At 33.7% G+C, this 18,678-nt stretch overlaps 1 protein-coding gene across 1 annotated transcript in view; it reads left to right on the top strand.

Annotated features, from left to right (window-relative positions):
* The window catches only part of LOC143400457 (uncharacterized), a 127,758-nt gene that overhangs the window by 6,568 nt on the left and 102,512 nt on the right, over positions 1-18,678 (top strand). The window contains exon 2 of the mRNA XM_077109535.1: positions 13,607-15,952. Within this exon, the coding sequence (XP_076965650.1) occupies positions 13,607-15,952 (2,346 nt within the window). The remainder of the gene's footprint in view (positions 1-13,606; positions 15,953-18,678) is intronic.

The following is an 18,678-nucleotide window of genomic DNA, read 5'->3' on the forward strand; positions in this document are numbered from 1 at the left end:
TCCCAATCCATTTTTCACAGTGCAGGTAAGGATTTCATGCTAAGGATCAATTTTATCTAATCTTTACCTTACTTTAAACTTCAAAAAGAACCCTCCCCTTCAGCAAAGAAAATGTCACTTCTCCTTGGCATAGCAACTTACCTCTCCATTTCAACTCATAATACTTCTGTGTCTTCCAGTTCCTTATATATATTTCAAGGAACTGTAGGAAAAAAACTTCTAAATTTTTATGATGCATTAATAAAATTCACTAAATACAATCTGGAGAATTATAACCAATACCATAGGCGAGTAGTTTAAATAGAAACAACATTTTAATTATTTAAAGATTCTGAACTATATTGTCATTTACAAAATTCATGGGAATTCAAAAATTCTATATCAGGTCCTGTAATATTCATCCCAGTTTTACAAATCAGCATTTTGAATCTAAGAGGAAAATGGCTTTCCTAAGATAAATATATGATGTGGAAATGGTACTGAAATTTAAGTCTTTTGAACCAAAATCTATAACATCCATCATACTGTATACCACACTACTTTTGGCCCTATCACACAAAGATATATGAATTTACTTAATAGTTAGCCCAACCCACATAAACAGCCAAATTAGATCAGTTAAGTTTTCATTATTATTTGGATTTCTTCCCTTTCATCTGTACCACACAAGAACATCATGCCTGTACTTCATGACTATTTCTATCAAAATTCCTAAGCTATAAAAGCACAGTGTGCATCATTGTTCACTAAAAGTACATTTAAAAATAATCTATTGGGGTGATTAAGAAAGATAATAATAGACTGATTAAAGGATGGTAGACTATTCCTGACACTGCATGAGATTAAGAGTGCTAATCAGATTTTGGACTTAGAGGACCCAGTTAAATCCAGAGTAGAGCAAGACATAGTACTCAAATCTCTACTTCATTTTCTTGCCTTTCAAAATGCATATTAGCATTTTATCCATGTTTCCTTCAGAGATGAATGATTTATGAAGGCTTCACCAGGTGAGCTGATTTTATATCTATCTATATATATTTTTCTTTTTGAGTGAAGCATTCTCTATTTTAGTCTTAGCTGCTTAAATTGACTGCTTGGCAAAGAATAATGGCAAAGGGAAAATTATTTGAATGTTATATATGAAAACAACTTAACAACATATTTCTTTCCAACTACAAACTATATAGCAGCTATTTGTAAGTTTTTGTTTACAAATAGAGAACATGAAGACATCCCCAAAATTCTAAATATTCAATATGTTTAGACTTCTTCTTTAAAGAAAGACATCATGTGCACAGTTGAGTAGCCATTACTCATACATTTGGAAAGCAAGGAAAATGACAAGCCAGTCTTCTAAGCATAATTGAAATTCATCTTGAATGTAAGAAGAGTCACTTTCATTTCTAAACAGAAGACCTTTTTTGAATTCCTATATTTTGCTTTGTTTTCATTTAAGTATTAAAGTACTAATTGCCAAAGTGATTTCTTTATCTACTTTTGTTAATTGAATTTTTCTACATTAATTTTATACTTTTACTTAAATAAGTGTTTACATTTAACTTTTGAATCATGTTAATTACCCAAATATTGTGATCTGAACTCAGAAATTTTTGTCTATAACATTTGCAATTACTTTGTGATTTAGGTCAATTTCACAGGCAAAATATTCTGACTACTATCTTTTATGTAAATAATCCAAAAACAAACTATGCAAAATAGCCTATACAATCTTGATGTTGGTTGATCGAATGTGCCCCCAAATTTTTAGAGCAATATATATTTATGATGGAAGATTTTTTTTTGCCATTAAGGATTCAGTCAGCTCTTCTCATCTTCCTCATTCAGAATATGAATATTCATTTTTACTCTCCTTTAACCTCTCATAGTTTAAACATCAGTTTGTTTATCCTAGTGTCAAACTATAATATGAAATGAGTATCCTTAGAAATATATTTTTTTAAATCTCTGTTTTTTTAGTATACCTTCAGTTGCTAGCTTTAAAAAAACTTATATAAAGTTTATTGACTTTCCAAAGAATTTTTTTTTAGTAACACTGTGATAAATTTACAATTAGGATGCTTATAAGATAGTCTTGATGTCTTCTCTCCCAGGACAAAACTATCCAGTAACAATGTTTTCAAATAAGTCTTTAAAATGATGTATCAAGAAATTAACTGTGATGTGTCAGATGCTCAACTCTTTCATTAAATATGGTGCTTCTTTCATGTACTAGTTCCCAATTACTTTTGCAACATGCAGAATAAAAATTTTGAATGTTATCTAAGTTGTAAAGATGTACCTATACTACACAAAATGTACTAGCCTATTATTCTGACCCCTTGAGACTGCCTAGACCTCAGCAAATTTGAGATGGAATATATTGTTAGCACTGATTATATGCTCAATATAAATCTATTCATAAAGTGATTAAATTAAGCTGGCAGATTAATCTTAAGCATGGTTTCTTATTCCTTCATCATTGGCCAGATTGCAAACTTTTTATGACCATGGGAAAAAATAGCACAATCAGTAGCACAAGGAAGGTCAGCAGAAAATATCAAGTATGTAACATTTTTAAAAACATGCCTTTTTATTACTTTCAGAATCATGCAGTAGTTTGGATTAAGTTACAGAAACATATTTAGTAAATAAAGTGAATCTAGAAAATATTTAAAAAATAGTGATTCTAAAATTATTGAAGGTTTCTACTTTCAAGCTTTTGATTGACACCTCTTTGGAACCCTCATACTGGTTTACATTAATATGTCAAATGCTTGGGTGGGTTGTTTTTTTTTTTTAGCATTTATTTGAGACTTTTCTTACTCTTTAGCAATGCGATAATTAAATGGGTTTTCCTTGATTCTTGGCTGAAAAGAATAGATATGTTATAGGGGATCTGCTTTGAGCAATCCAAAACTCTCTGGTGTCAGCAGATTGATGAGATCCACCTCTGGGGAAAGACACAACCTACTGAGTTACAGTGATTTCATGTTTTGTAGGAATTACACACAGATGTTTCTGTGTAAAGATAGAGTTGTTATATATTCAAATACTCCTTCAAACTGAGGTTTAAGACTGAATATCTCAAAATTAAGAGGATGTCATTTAAACTCAGTAAGAGCTGAAAATTCAGCAATCATTAAATCTTCAGATAAGCATAGCTCTTCTGCACCATGGTTATTGAAGTAGTATGTCTCTACTTTAATAAGTGAAAAGAGAGAGAGAGAGAGTAGGGGGGAGATTCCTCTTTAGAAAACTCAAAGGAATTCTCCATTTAATTAATAGGTAGGAAAAGTCTTGAGAAGAAAAAAGTAGTCCCTGAGATATATTCAATTAGCCTTTTGTGCCTGTTCTCTTACTTTTACAAGTTATCTAATGCTATGTTCAAGTACATAAATGTACATCATTTTTTCTTTGTTCATGCTAATGGAAGTATCACTATGTAGTAAAGTTTTCTTATTTGAAATATGTGTTGAAATGAAGCTCTCTTTGTAGGCAATACAATTAGTCAAAAAGGAGTGATATAAAATGTAAACATGGGACTAAGTGAAATTTGGAAATGGGTTAATTAAGTTAGATTCTGGAAGTTCTCATTGCTGGTCAAGGTCAGAGTAAGGAAAATCATAATTACAGATTTCTAAGATATAACAATTAAAAACAACAACAGCAACAATAACAAACACACACCTTATAGTAGCTAGAGTTCTAATTGTAACTGAAGAGAGTGCTTCCTCCTCTGTACAGTGATATTTAATTCATACATCATTTGCATGTGAGATTAAACGTGCACTGTAATACTCATTCAAAAGCCAGAGAGGAAATGAAACAAAGCAAAATACAATTCTTCAGAGATTTCTAGTCTAATAATGTCATGATAATAGCACATGGAATATGACTGACCACATCTTCCAAATCAAGAGACATTTAAGGCTAGTATGAAAAATTGTTTTAGTTATTATAACATGGAGATATTTACTTTCAATTATTTGTTTTTGTTTTCATGCTTATTGAATGTAATCCATGATCCCATGTATATTATGACTTAATGTGTATCTAAAGTAGAAGATATAATGAATCAAAAAATTATTGAGCAATAACAGCACAGGTGTAATGCTGGATGTAGTAAGGATCATAAAGGTAGTACACAAATAAATGAAGTTGAAAACCAATGGAGCAAGTCTTGTTCAGTCATTAGTCCAACAAGTAGTTAATTAACTACTATGTTCCTTCCACACATCAGGAATAAGAATATTTCTAAATATAAGATAGATAAGATATCCTGTCTTTGTGAATCCAATGTTTTGTCAGCATACTTTTAGTGATGCCTCAGAAGATTAAAATAAACTAAGATTGTATACACTGGATGTATACACTGGGTCTCTTTTTGATGGATCTCAAAATAAATTTCCTTTGATGCCTAGTTGGCTTAACTCAAGTTAACTATGGAGCATCCAGGTGACTACTACAATCCTAAGAAGATATTCTCAGTAGAGGTGCTTCAAAAAGAACATGCTGCACAAATGATGGAGCCCTAAAGAGATAGATAATAAATAGGAAGATCAAGCTTTAGATACCTGATCAAGTACCCTGCCAGCTACCCTATTTCCAAATATTTTACTGTAATCCCCCTTGCACTTGTCAACCATTTCAGCTCTTAAAAGCAATGTCAAACTCAAAGTGTAGGAAATCTTTGACTCTGGGAAGCTGAGCATCTAGACAGGAAGAGACTAGCAATCCAAAAGACAACATTATTTTTCTTCTTGTTCCAGCATCCCTGGCTTGCTAATTTGACTTTCTCGATGTTTATCACAATATATGGTTAGCTCAAGATAAATAAAAATTGGGGAGCTACCATGTGAGTGAGTTAGAACAATTTAGGTCGAACTCCTTTTCATTGATTTGGCAGTGAAAAAATAAAGTAATCTTTTACTGAGTTTTCCTTCTAGAAGCTTGTTCATATAAGAAAGAGAATCTGTTCTTAAACCAAAAGAATATAATTCTTTTTTAAATTCAAGACTTAGTGTGCAACAATTGAGAGAAAAGGGAATTAAGGTAGAATCAAGTGACACTGAATTCATAGCAAGTTTCCTCAGGTCTCCCTAGCCTGAAATTTTAGGCTTTCAGAGATTTTCTGAATAAAGTTCCACTCTACCTATTCAATGTGTCTGCTTCAGTGGAGTTTCTGAATCAAAATCACGTGGGGTGTGTGTGTGTGTGTGTGTGTGTGTGTAATAATGTGGAAGAATAGATGCGTATTAAAAATACACATATTGGGGCTGGGGATGTGGCTCAAGCGGTAGCGCGCTCGCCTGACATGCGTCTGGCCCAGGTTCAATCCTCAGCACCACATACAAACAAAGATGTTGTGTCCGCCGAAAACTAAAAAATAAATATTAAAAATTCTCTCTCTCTCTCTCTCTCTCTCTCTCTCTCTCTCTCTCTCTCTCGCTCTGTCTTTCTCTCTCTCCCCCACTCTCTCTAAAAAAAAAAACAAACAAATACATATATCTAGATCCTCAATCTCTAAGCTGAGATTCAAAATCTATATTTTTAGCTTGTTGCTCAAAGTTTCTCAAGCACACTCTATTTGAGAATCTGTGCTAAACTGTAAGCTACTTGAAATTTTCTTTATATTTACATTTTTAAATTTTATTTTATTCATTTATTTATATGTGGTGCTGAGAATCTAGCCCAGTGCTTCAATATGTGCTAGGTAAGCACACTAACCTATATTTACATTTTTACATCAAGTCTAGCCCAGAACCTAGCCTGCCAAATTCTAAGGCTATTAAGCATACTGCAAATTTTCCCAATTATAATTGAACTCCTCTCACCAGAGTTATTCTATAATAAAGTGAGAGAAAGGGAAAGAACCTGAAGCATGTCAGGAGAAGCCTCTACATCTAATAAAGCAATCAATATCTTTTAAAAATCCTAAGTGAGAAAATTCTTCCAATGCAGAGTCTGGCCATGGTGGAAAGAGAAATTAAGCAACATCTCAGCATAATGTTTGGACAATTTGCTTTGCCTACCAGTTTCCCTTGAAGAGAAATGAGGGAGTAGGGTAGATGATCTCATATGAATCTTCAGTCAAATGCAAAATAGACACATTGTAACTGTAAGGGATTTTCATTTTTATTTCATCTTTTTTGGCCTGGTGTTACCTAATGTATCAAACTTCATTAAATAATGCCCTCATTTTTCTTTGATTTGGTAAGTTTTTTTCAAGTTTTAAACATTATTACTACTAATAACATTATAAATCACACATCACACAATTCTCTACTATCCGCATTTCATTTTCTCAAAGATTCTCATTTAATTTGTATGTCCTTGTCTCTTCCATGATTAGATTCATCCATTAAGTTATGTTTGATTCATTATGGGCCAAATAAGGTGCTAGCACTCCAACAATTATTTTAGTATTGAAATTCTGTTATATCTAGTCCTCTGAACTCAAGACTTTATCAGATTTATGCTCTAGTGATGACCAAAAATCTCTTTAGCATATGGACAGAAATATTCCTCAGGTGCCTTAATAACTTACCCATTGCATGCTTGCAGGAAAGAAAATTTGGTTTTATTGAATGTTTATGTCTAAAAAGTTTAATCCAATTAATTCAAATATTTTATCCACATAAATGATTATAAAGATGCATATTTTTCAACATTTTTGAACGTGAACTTTTTGGAATTTTTTCACATGTATGAATTTTCTTTAAAAATTTAGAACAGAGTACATAAGCTTTGTCTTAAAATCAAGACAATGAAGTCATGAAAAACACTAAAAAAGAGACTATAGAAAACTCAAGATGATGGAAGACACTACAAAGAGTGATGATGTGCTACCTTGGAAGCTGAGCATTTAACCATCTGAATTTATTTCATATTTAGTCTCCTTCTAGCATTTTAATAGTGATCATTATCTATTCTTTCACTTCTTTGTATTGGTAATAGAGCATTATCTTTCAATGTTTCAAGGAAAAAGTTCCAGCTTAGCAATACAATAGAGAAATTTCTAAGTAATTTGTCAGAAAAGTGACATCAGTAAAATTTTCTAACAATACCTTTCAAAAAAATCTTCACAATTCAACAGCTTTCTCAGAGTAACAGTACCACCATATAATTCTGCAATAGAAAAATATTGTAAGTTTTTCTGTTCAGATTTTTTTCATTCTTCTATGATTATAGTAATGAGTCAAAGCCCAGTTGGAAAAAAAAGTCTATAAAATCCAATATAAAGGCAACAGATATAATAGGATTCAGCTGATAAAACATAGCAATCATGGTGACTTTCCTGAACTTTATTGCCAATTTTGCACAGAACAAATAAATATTTATGAAACATATAAAGTCAGGGAAATCTGTAATGGAATGGACTCTGTAATGTATAACCAAACTCTAATGGTGATATTCTTTGCTTGTGGATAAAATTAAATTTTATGCTTCTATGAAAAAAAGTTAAGTGCTTAGAACTTTTTCAATGTGAAATGAGAAGCCCTTTAAGAGTTTTCAGCAGAGAGATATGGTATGATTTAATTTTCATTAAAAAAATCAATCTGGATGCTATGTAAATAATCAAAGGATATGAATATTAACCATATAAATGAGTATAAATATGCATATTCCTCAAATATTTTGTAACTTGAACTTTTTGGAAATAAGAAAACTAATTAGAAAATTGTTACATTAGTTGAGATTTTAAAAACATAAATATGGTGGGTTGGATTTGGGTAGTAACAGTGGGAAAAGAAATAAATGGATACATTTGAGATAAGATGTTGAGAAACAGAGTAGGACAAATGCTGATGGCTTGAATAAGGAATGTTAAAGGGTCATGGATGACGTGTTTGTATCTGATTTAAGCTGAATAAATGGTGATGCTGCTGACTGAGACTGGAAAGATTCAAAGGAGAAAAGAGTTGGAGAAAGCAGAGGACATAAAGAACTCTGCTGGGTACATGGTAAGTTTGAGATTCCAATTAGACATCCAAGAAGATATGTCTATTTGGCAGTTGAGTATTTAAGCCAGGACTTCTGAGCTTATGAAATTATGAATTTTAGAACAGAAGATTTTGTACATACATAAATTTTGCATACAGGAGATTTTAAAGCAATGGACATAAATTTACTAATAAGATAGTTGATGAAGAAGCAAAAGAAACCTGAAGATGTCAAAGATTAGAGACTGAGCAAGGGAAGATCCAGCAATAGCATCTAAGAAGAAACTCTTAATAGAGAAGGATGATGACCAGGAGAGTGTGGCTCTGTAGAATTGAGGAAGGAACACATGCAAGAGGAACAGTGTGTCAAATTCTGAGATGATAGTAGATAAGTGACTCTTCACTTCAGCAATCTGGGTGTCAGTGATAATCTGGAAAGACTCATCCTGGTGGAATGTATGGGAATATTGACCTGCATGCAGTGGGCTTCAGAAAAGATGTGAGGAAAGAAAAGAGGAGTCAGAAAATATAGATGAATTCTTCAAGATGTGCTGCTGTCAAAGTGAGCAGAGATATGTGACAGTACATGGAGTGATAACCGTGAAAGAAGGAAATTGTTACTATAGGAGAAGAGAAAATAATTGTAGGAAAATGGTCCAGGTGCACTCAAAATAAAAGGAATTTGATAAAATTGGTAGTTTGGGTATTGGAAAGCAAAAAGAGTTTCAGTCAATTTCTATTTCCTATGTCCCACGTGTCAAGCTCCTCATCCAGAGTATAGGAAGAGGAGGAAAGATCAGAATCTGGAGAAGAAATAAGATGGTAAATATTTGTTTAGGAGATAGGAAATATGTTCATATTATGAAACTATTATAGAAATCTCTGAAATGATTATGATGTCTGCATGTAAAATTAAAAATTCCAAACCATGTTTGAGGAAGTTCAAGAATATTCTAATTTTTCCAATGATCACTACTTTGAAATTTTTTTGAAAGATAAAATATTAAATTCTTTACTGTTCTAAAACATAATTCAGTGCCCCTACTATGTTTGTTTTCTAACCACTCTCTCTCTAATTTTATTATGCCTTTCTGAAAGAAGGGAGAGAAACTGACAAGAACATAAAATGATCACCTGTCTTGGAAGAAGAGGGTCACATGGGACAAACACACAAACACACACAAACACACACACACACACACACACACACAGAAAACAGGAGACAGGGATGATAAGAAACACCTTCTCCCTCACATCATTTACTTAGGGTCACTTTAGAAAATGTGGTTGCAGCCATGCCACATTTAGTAGGAAGAAATATTTGATGTCATTCAGTTAAAGTAGAATTGATAGTACCCCACAGGCTGATTATGAGATTTATGCCAATGATAATGCCATCAGCTGATTTTAGTGCCCCTTACAAAAGTAGAGGCAAGAGAGATAATTTGTAGTGGAAAATATGAACAATTTGGTTGTAAAAAACAGCTATAAACAAATTAACTATAAATTGACTATCAACAAATTGAAAATACAGTAAGTATATGAAATTTTATTGAAAGGAATGAATATATTTAGAAACACAAGAGGGCACTTTATTAAAAACCTAATTAGGTACAGATTGGCACTGTCAATTTAATGCATTTAAATATTCATGCATAATTATTAGGTGTCAGGTACTCTGCTAGATTCTGGGTACATTCAATTTTGTGGAACAAAGTTGTGCTCTTCAGAACTAAAATGAAAACTTACTATAACATTTGCTTGATATGATCAGAAGCAATACCAAGCCATCTACACCATGTGTGTTTACTCAGAGAGCTTGCCTAATGTCTAATTCTCAACAGCCGGCATTCTAGTTCTGGTTTATTAGTGAGGTATAGGATTATTAGTGAGATACAGGAAGCAAGGACGGTCTGGGTTTGTTTCTCACCTGTAAAATGAGAGCTTTGGATGAGATGTCCTTGGAAACTTCTAGAAAGTCCAGCTCAAAAAGAATTTATATTTTGGTTAGCATTATCTGAGCACTCACCTATAACTCTGATGAGATGACCTGTCTCCCAAAGTCAGGCAATGCTCAGTGGTAATTATGGAAGTAATTATGTAATTTGCCTGTTGCTGATAGGAGGTTAAGAATAACAGGAACCAAACTTCAACACAGAAAATGAAGGAGGAAGAGGAGAAGAAGAAATGAGAAGAACAGGCATCATATTTTCAGTTGTGTTTCTTTAACACAACTCTGTAAGGTAGAATTTGTTATCATTTCCACCTTAGAAGTGAAGAAAACAACCTCACAGAGATTGTAGCACCTGCTGAGTAAGATACTCAGGTCTTCTGATCAAAGTCCAGATGCCCTCCACCGAACCCAGGATAGCAGGTCACCTTTTCTGTCCACAATATGGACTCATAGAGAAATAGTTTATATTAGTCAAGTGTTTTCAAAGAATGTTTTAAATTCAAAAGCCCAAGGAATAAAAAGAAAAAGATTAAATTATGTGTTTGTAATCTGCTTCCAAATCCAACCCCCACATTAACCTTCTAAGAAAGGATTATTGCTGTCTTGTCAGCCTAAGGGACTTTGTTGTGCCTCTTGAGGGAGAGAGAAGAAAGGACAATTGGAAGATGCCAAAAGAGTATCAACTGCTCTATATGAGAAACGTGACCTAAGGAAAAAGAATTGTCAGCAAGTTGTGAATCTTTGAGAGTCTGGAGTATGAAGGATTTGAGATCAATATATCTATGTATCCTAGATGTATCATAGTATCCTATGGCATGGGGAGGGTGGTGAGTAGAGACTTGAGTTAAGGATTTAAGTAAATTTTCATTAAAACTGGCCATAAATCAGCCCCATTTCATTTAAATTACTCATAAAACAAGCCAAGATGCTCAGAGGAGGTGTCCAAAGGCATAGCCTGCCCAAACATACTCAAAATAAACTGCTTGCATGGGAAGCCATTCCTCTTGCATCTTTGCAAGTACTTTAAATATTTTAAAGTAGTAATTAATGCAATTAGAATCAGGCAGAGTTCTAAGCACAGGCAGATGCCTGCCTACCAAGTTAGGAGACTGACTTCCCCCAAATACCTCCTCCAACATTTTCTATTACTTAAGACATCATGAACAGGGAAGATAAATTTTTGTTTCACAATTAATGTAAAGAATTAATTGAGTCTTCTACAAGAATTGCCAACTCTGTCAATGTGTGCATTCAATTTTATATTTAAATCCACTATGTGTAATGATAGGTCAACGAAGGCAAACCATCTTTCTACCGCACTTAACTTGGCAAGGCTACAAATTTGATGATATTGAATTTAGATTAACTTCACAAAAACTTAGATACTTATATTAGGATAAGGAAAAAAATGGAACATAAAAATATGATTATTTTAAAAATATGATTTTTATTTTCATATAATTTTATAATTTGAATTCTAAATGTCTACCAATTGCGTGCTCCTGTGTGTGTGTGTGAGTGTGTGTGTGTGTGTGTGTGTGTGTGAAATATTCACATGGCATATGATAATACACTAGATAGCTGGGATAGAACAAAACAGGAAGGAAAATTTAATTATGACAATTAAATGTATTCAAAGGAGAATACTATAGGAAAGAGAAAAATACTATGGTAACAAGTTACAAATGAGTTGAGTTGGCCAGTAAATTAATTAAACCTAAATTTAGAATGAAAAATAATTTCAAATTGTATGTTTTCAAAGGGCAGTGATAACTGAAGATCCACAGCTCCCCAAAATGAGAAGGAAAAGAAGAAAAGGCTATAAAAAAAAGAAAGCATTGAATACCACAGTATGTAAGTTCCATTTGATGCTTTTGTAAGTATGTAAAAGTTGAACCACCACCTTATGTACTTTGTTCTTTACCACAGGGATGTCTATAATATAAAATAGGAAGAAAAGTACTTATAAATATTATAGGATGATTTTAAAGTTTGGTCTATTGTTATCATATATACAATTCTGCATTAATTATTAATGTTAGGTGTTGTGATAATAAAAATTAAATAAAAATATTTACTTATTGAGACATAGAATATTAAGACCACCAACCTTAGAGTCTGCCATCAGTGCATCTTTATATTATTTTTTTCAGTTCTATCTTCTTGCTTACACATATTAAGAATAGTCAATTGAAGAGGGCTATAAAATTGAAAGGGGCTATAAACTGAACTGTTCTTGGCATAAAGGTGTTATTTTAAGAATAAACTATTATCTCCAGTTCTGGAAGGCAGTCCTTCAGCCTATAAACTGTTATCATAGCCATGCTTTGTCATAAATGTACATTAGAGAGATATATCTCTATGTTTTTTCTCCCGTGACTTCCACGTTACAACTTTTAGATTATAACCAGACCCACTAGAAATTGTTTCAGTACCTACCTAGAGAGAAGCCCTTCTGTCAGACTAGAAAACAGACAAATGGGAATGATTATACTCTCCAAGTAATTCAATTATACTTGATGTTTTTCTTCTCCTGATGAAGAGAATTTATTTATTTACTCTCTGTATGCATACTTACATAAGTATTTATACAGAATATTTAACTATATATAAAATTATGTTTAATTTGATAACATTTAAATAAAATTTATAAATGATCGTTTTTAATTTTTAGACTTCATCAGATTATTAAGAATCACCTTTTGGACACCTAGTTTATCAATTTCCATGGCATCATTATTTACTTGTTGCCCATTCTTCTTTCTTTTCCTTAATAAATAACCTCCTTGAGATGTAGTTTAAAATAGAATGTGAGATCTTTCTGTTTTTCCCCACTGTGTTTTACATAAGGTACCTTGATTTCAGCTTCACAAATTTCTCGCCATTTCAACTTTAAAAAGCAGAGAAGCACAAGTTGCAAGCTGACAATCCTGAAGTCAAAGCTGGTTTCTACATATTTTTGGTTCCCACCTGAAAAGAGGTGTTTTTTTTTTAAATTTGATCCAACTCTTAGAAATTAGGAGGACTTGCACAGTATAATAAATCCAGAATCTTGTTCTGTCCTGGAAAATGAGGGTAGTGATACCAGGATCCCTTCTCGCATTTCCACTATCGATTGGAACTGAATTACAGAGGAAGTACATCTATCCTGCTTCACTTGTTGATGTCCTAGGAGTTCATAATTATATTCCATAAAAGGCATGGGACAAAGGATTCTGTCAGACATGTTTGAAAGGTTGCCTGGAAACCATACTTAGCTCTCTTTGATCCTCATTACTCACATCTTCATTAGTGGCACTATCTCAAATTATATGGAGTTTGATACAGTCTGTAACATAATGCCATGTTCAAATACCGGATAATGGCAACTTGCTCTTTATTAAGAAGTTGCATTTAAAAATTACTTGCATACATTTCTTTTGAAATTTTCACTTCACCCACTTTTGGAAGTTGTTTTTGAGTAAAGCTTAATTAAATTATTATTTCCTAAAACTAACAGATGATATTATTCATTCTGAGAATTAAAAATAAATACTTATTAGAAGTGAACTTTTGTGGAAAATAAATTGACATACTAGAAATGGATGAAAAATGTTAATTACACTACAAAAGAATATAAAGGATATAAAAAGATATGCATTATGTTTCATCTTATTTAAATGTGGTTTTTTTTTTTCTTTTCTTTTTTTTTTTTTTCTTCTTCTTTTAGGTACATCTCAGCCTTCTGGTCAAGCATGCCAAAAAAATACAAAAGAACTTGAAAAGGAAGTCAAAGGAGAAACCTCAAACGCTGCATTTCATCAGACTGGTGTATTAAGGAAATCTAAGGAAAACAGAGACGAGCATACATCTGCTTCTGTGAACCGAAAGCAAAATTCCTCTTTTCTCCCTGAAGAAAAGAAACAACCTCCATCTGACAGCAAAATAGGTAGGGGGGAAGAAGATGATGATCCTTCTTTGGCCATCTCTCACCAGCTAAAGAAAGCATTACCGGTGGTCATGTTTAAAGATGGTGAAGAATCATTATCAGGAAAAATTACACTACAGGATTTCCCAAGCACAGTAAAAAACTGTGAAGCAGAAAACGGAAAATTTATTACAGAAGTGAAATGTGGGACTTTCAATGTGCGAGTAGAAATCAAGAAAAGCATTTTCTGTAAAACAGGACCACAGTTCCCAACAAAAAAGGTATGCCCAACATGTCACCAGCCGTTCTCTGCCAGGTTTATTAGGAGATGTTACACATTTAGGAGATGCTTTCCTAAACACAATAATACACTGGCAGAAAAAATAAAACCTGAGGTGTCATCTCAACAGGGGCAAATTGCCAGAACTGAGAGCCCCTCACTGAAAGTGAGCATTGTAGGAAAAGAAATTAAGGTTAAATACATAAGTAAGAAACAGAATGTATTAATTAACATAACTCATCCAAAAAGAAGGGGGAAAATAACCAAATACAGAACCATTCCCTCCAATCCCACCACTACAGAAACTTTCAGGTCTCCTTTGCAATCTGATATTAAGTACCCTGAAAAGCAACAGCTTGAAAACAAGCACCAGAGTTCAGATTGTTCAGGGGCCTCTCCGCCTGTTGAGTGCACCATTCAGAAGGAGAATTCTGACACAGTTCTGGTTTCTTTAACCTCAGCTCCCAAAAGAGAAAAAAACAAGTCTGATACACTATCTTCAGTCTCAGATGATTCTGAGGGAGAATCTGCCATCTTTCAGCAGAAGGCTTTTAAAATTAGTCAGAACAACCCCAAGAAGAAACATTTCTCTGGAGCTGATGCTCTTCAGGAAAACATTCTTCCTACTTCACACGATACTCTAAAGACCACAAGTTTAAATAATACACACTTAAGTAAAACACCTTTTGAGGATCCTAAGGATGTGGATAAAGAGAGAAAAAACAACTCCGCTGTCCCAGAAAATATCACATCAGAGTCACATACACAGCAAAGCACAGATGGAACAAATCATTTGCTAAGTACCATTACCAACATCATTCCCATTCAAGATGTCTCAGACTCTGACTTTTGTTCTCTGTCTTCTCTAAGCATTCAGCTTTTGGGAGAAAAGGCAACTAGTATCTATTGCAAAGGCAACAAAACTTCATCCACAGAAGGCTGTGAGAACTCAAATTCTAAATCTTTCTCCTCTAGTCAAAATGCTCTGAAGTCTTCTACTTCATTCAGTCCTTCTCCCTTGGCCACCAGACATTTAGAACCCAAAGATACCCTTGGGCATACATTTTCCTTTAACCACTGTGCTGAATTTGTGATAGACCATGAGAAAGAGCATGGTGATATGACTGAAACAGACATTAAAAAAACCATTATACATGGTGACTCTTGTGCAAACACACAGCAACTACTGGAAACAAAGAGTACACAGAGTCCAACCCTCATCCCTGCATCCTGCAGCAGCCTAGCTGTTGAGGATTCACTTCACAATATTAGCCACACCACTGTTGAATGGGATCAAACAGAAGCCCAGAAAAATCATCCAGAGACAGTAGCCCCTAGCAGAACAAAAGTGTCAGTCATGAGCTTCATAACTGATAAGTTAGAGCAAAGATTAATTACTCAAAATGATAAAGAACACACAGTTGATTCTAATTGTCCCTTGGGAATGAGAGCACCCAAAGAGTCACCCAGCTCTTTGGAGAATATTGAAAAAGAAAAACGCCAACTAATACCAGTGATAATGAATGCATGCCACCGAGATTTTGAAGACCTACCCAGTGAGAATCATGATGAAAACTGTTTTAAAATGGACTTTCCACCAAACACTGCTGAGTCCAGCTACAAAGTGTGTGTGACGGATAAGCTGTTTCTTATACAGAAAACATTAAACAGTGATGCAGACCAATGTGGTAATCAAGACAAAGAGAGCCATGAATTAACCAGTTTTCAACAGGAGCCAAGGGAGTGCCAAAGAATTGCATTAACAAGACAAGATTCTGAAGGAGATGAAGACAAAAATGACTCAAAGGAAAACTACTATCATCAAATAGACATATTGCTGTCTCCCCAGAAGCAAAAGGCGTTGAAAGGTACAGTGGCTATACAGAATCTTTAACTTTCATTATTTTTATTGAATCTTGGAAAGTCTTAAGGGTAAGGTTTTTTTTTAATTGCTTGGGATTTTTTCTTTTTTTGTCCAAGATAGAGTATTATAGAGTTATATGTACATGAACAATCATATATCAGCTTGCTTTTTTACATTATAACCCAATCCACCCATAAATAGTGCATAGAAAAATCACCAGTGCTGGAGTTTAATATAAAGTTAAAAAAATCAATTTCTCTTTAAGAAGTTGATGTATTGCCAGATCAATTTGTAGGAAATGTTAGCCTCTTGCCACTCTTAAATAATCCACCATATTGTTCCTTCTTGCAAGCTAAGCATGTTTAAAAGAAGGGGAAGAATATGTTTATAATAAGCACTATTTTAAAACCTTGCTGTGGCATTACAAACAGGGTTATAGATGTCTCAGGAGGAAGTGTGGAATAGCAATTAAAGCAAAGGACAAAACCAGAAACAATCAGGGCTAATACAAACTGAGACATCCATGAGGTCTTTGACTTCCAGGAGACCTCTGGTCTCCCTTGTGCATTTGGCTGGCCCTGCTCAAACCATTGATAGAACCCAGAAGCTCTCTAGTCCTCAAGAAGGGCTAAGATGGAAGCTCTTTTCTAATTACATAATACTCTCTGCCTGTTTTCAATCTTGGATCATCACAATATTCCTTTTGTCACTTTATAAAAGACTCTTGCTTTTCTCAATGAGTCCAAATTATTTTATATTTATTATTATCATTATTCCATATTGTAAATTAAAATACATCTTGAATGGGTAAAAATTGCCTTCCAAGCTGCAGAAAACAGGGGTTGAGGATATAGTTCAGATGCAGAGTGCTTGTCTGGTACACAGAAGATCCTGAGTTCAATCCTCAGCACCAATAAATAAATAAGTAAGTAAATAAGGAAGCTAACAGACCAATTATACTCTGCAAGTACTCAAAAATAAGATTTGGAATGTTAAAACTTATTGGAAAAGCTATCTTTTCTTTGTTGTTTTTCTAAATTTTTGAGTTAATGATTAATCAAATTTTTAAAAAATTTATTAAGAATAGAAATATAAAAAAGCATAATTGATTGCATAAATGTTAGCATAAATGTGAAATTTGTTTTGTAAACAAATAAATGATTTAAAACAATGCAAAACCTCTGAGTCATCTGCCTGATATGAATAACCTCAAGCAAAGTTTATCTATCACAGCTACTGTTTCCTAGTGCCAATGTAACTCCAGATATCAGGATCAATGACATCAATTCCAACATTTGCTTCAGTGCCTAGTTATTGAGAACTGAAAAAGAAGCATGTAATAAGAGTACTTGTGTGTTTACCTGGATGAATATCTCTCTGAACAACTCTTTCATCCAGGGGCATGCTCATCCTGTGCTTTCTCTCCTAACAAGACACATTTCCTTAAAACAATCAATAGTCCAAGCCAGAATCTACCCCAAACTGAGATAACCCTTCAATAAACTTAGAAATTGTCCCATTTGGTAAACAATTCCAGCCATTGGTTCCCTGTGTAACTATAGTTCATCAAAAGGTTGTTCCTACAGCTCTCTCTCTTGATCTTTAACTTCTCTTCCCCTTAGTAATTCTGTTTCAGCCACATTGACCTACCTGAGTTTCTAGAACCTTCCAACCAATATCCCACCTCAGGCTCTTTGCATGTACTACTTCCACTACCTAGATCAGTCTTTCTCCACATGTCCACAGTTTCAGTCTCATCTCATCTCTCTGCTCACATAGCACAATTTCAGTAAGCCCTTCTCAGACCATTGAGTTTAAAATTTCAGTTTGATATGTTCCAGACCAGGCAAACTCTATCCCTCTTCCATGTTTTACTTTCATACATAGCACTTTCACCTTCTAATATGCTGTATATTTTACTGGTTTATTTTGTTTATGTTCTATTTTCTTCAATGAGAATGTCAACTTCATGAAGGCATGGATTTTTTCTCTTTTAATTATTGGTATAGCCACAGCATTAGACAATGCCCGTCCTGTAGTGTACAAACTCAATGAATATTTGTAGAACAAATGCAGAGAACTTGTATCAGGTTTCTTTATGCAATTCCCTGTTCACATACCTACGCTAGTGTGTATGTGAAAAAACATATACCCACACACAAACACACACTCTAAGCAGGATAAAAATTCAGCAATTAAAATATTTGCGGAAAAGCTATTTAAATATATAAATCTATAAATGTTTGCATGTATTTGATTCTCCTAGAGTTATGAGTATCTTTTCATCTTATTGAACAAAATTATAAGTATACTACTGTTACCTCAGGTCAGGACTGAATAAACTTACCAGGCCGTGAATTGCTTTGGAGAATCTGGACACCTTTGGGCTATTGTACCATAAATCATAAATTTGATATAGGCACAGACTTACGTCTACCTTTTCCAACAGGCTTTCTAACTCTTCAGAATCTATCCATGTTGTAACTCAGGTTAAGAATCCCTGACATGATTGCTGACTGTAATATTTATGTTGTGTCTTCCAACGTGTATGTGTATTTGGGAATTAACTAGATTGCAAGTTACAAACTAGACTATCTACAGGAGCCAGACAGGTAATGTAAATGAATAAAACAGGCTGCGTGTGAGAAAATGTAGAATGTTGGCAAAACAGTGATCTAAGGAAATGAGAGTGCAGTCTAGTACATCCAGACCTTCTGACTTTTCTAGATA

Source organism: Callospermophilus lateralis, chromosome 5 (assembly GCF_048772815.1).
Source record: "Callospermophilus lateralis isolate mCalLat2 chromosome 5, mCalLat2.hap1, whole genome shotgun sequence".
Lineage (NCBI taxonomy): Eukaryota > Metazoa > Chordata > Mammalia > Rodentia > Sciuridae > Callospermophilus > Callospermophilus lateralis.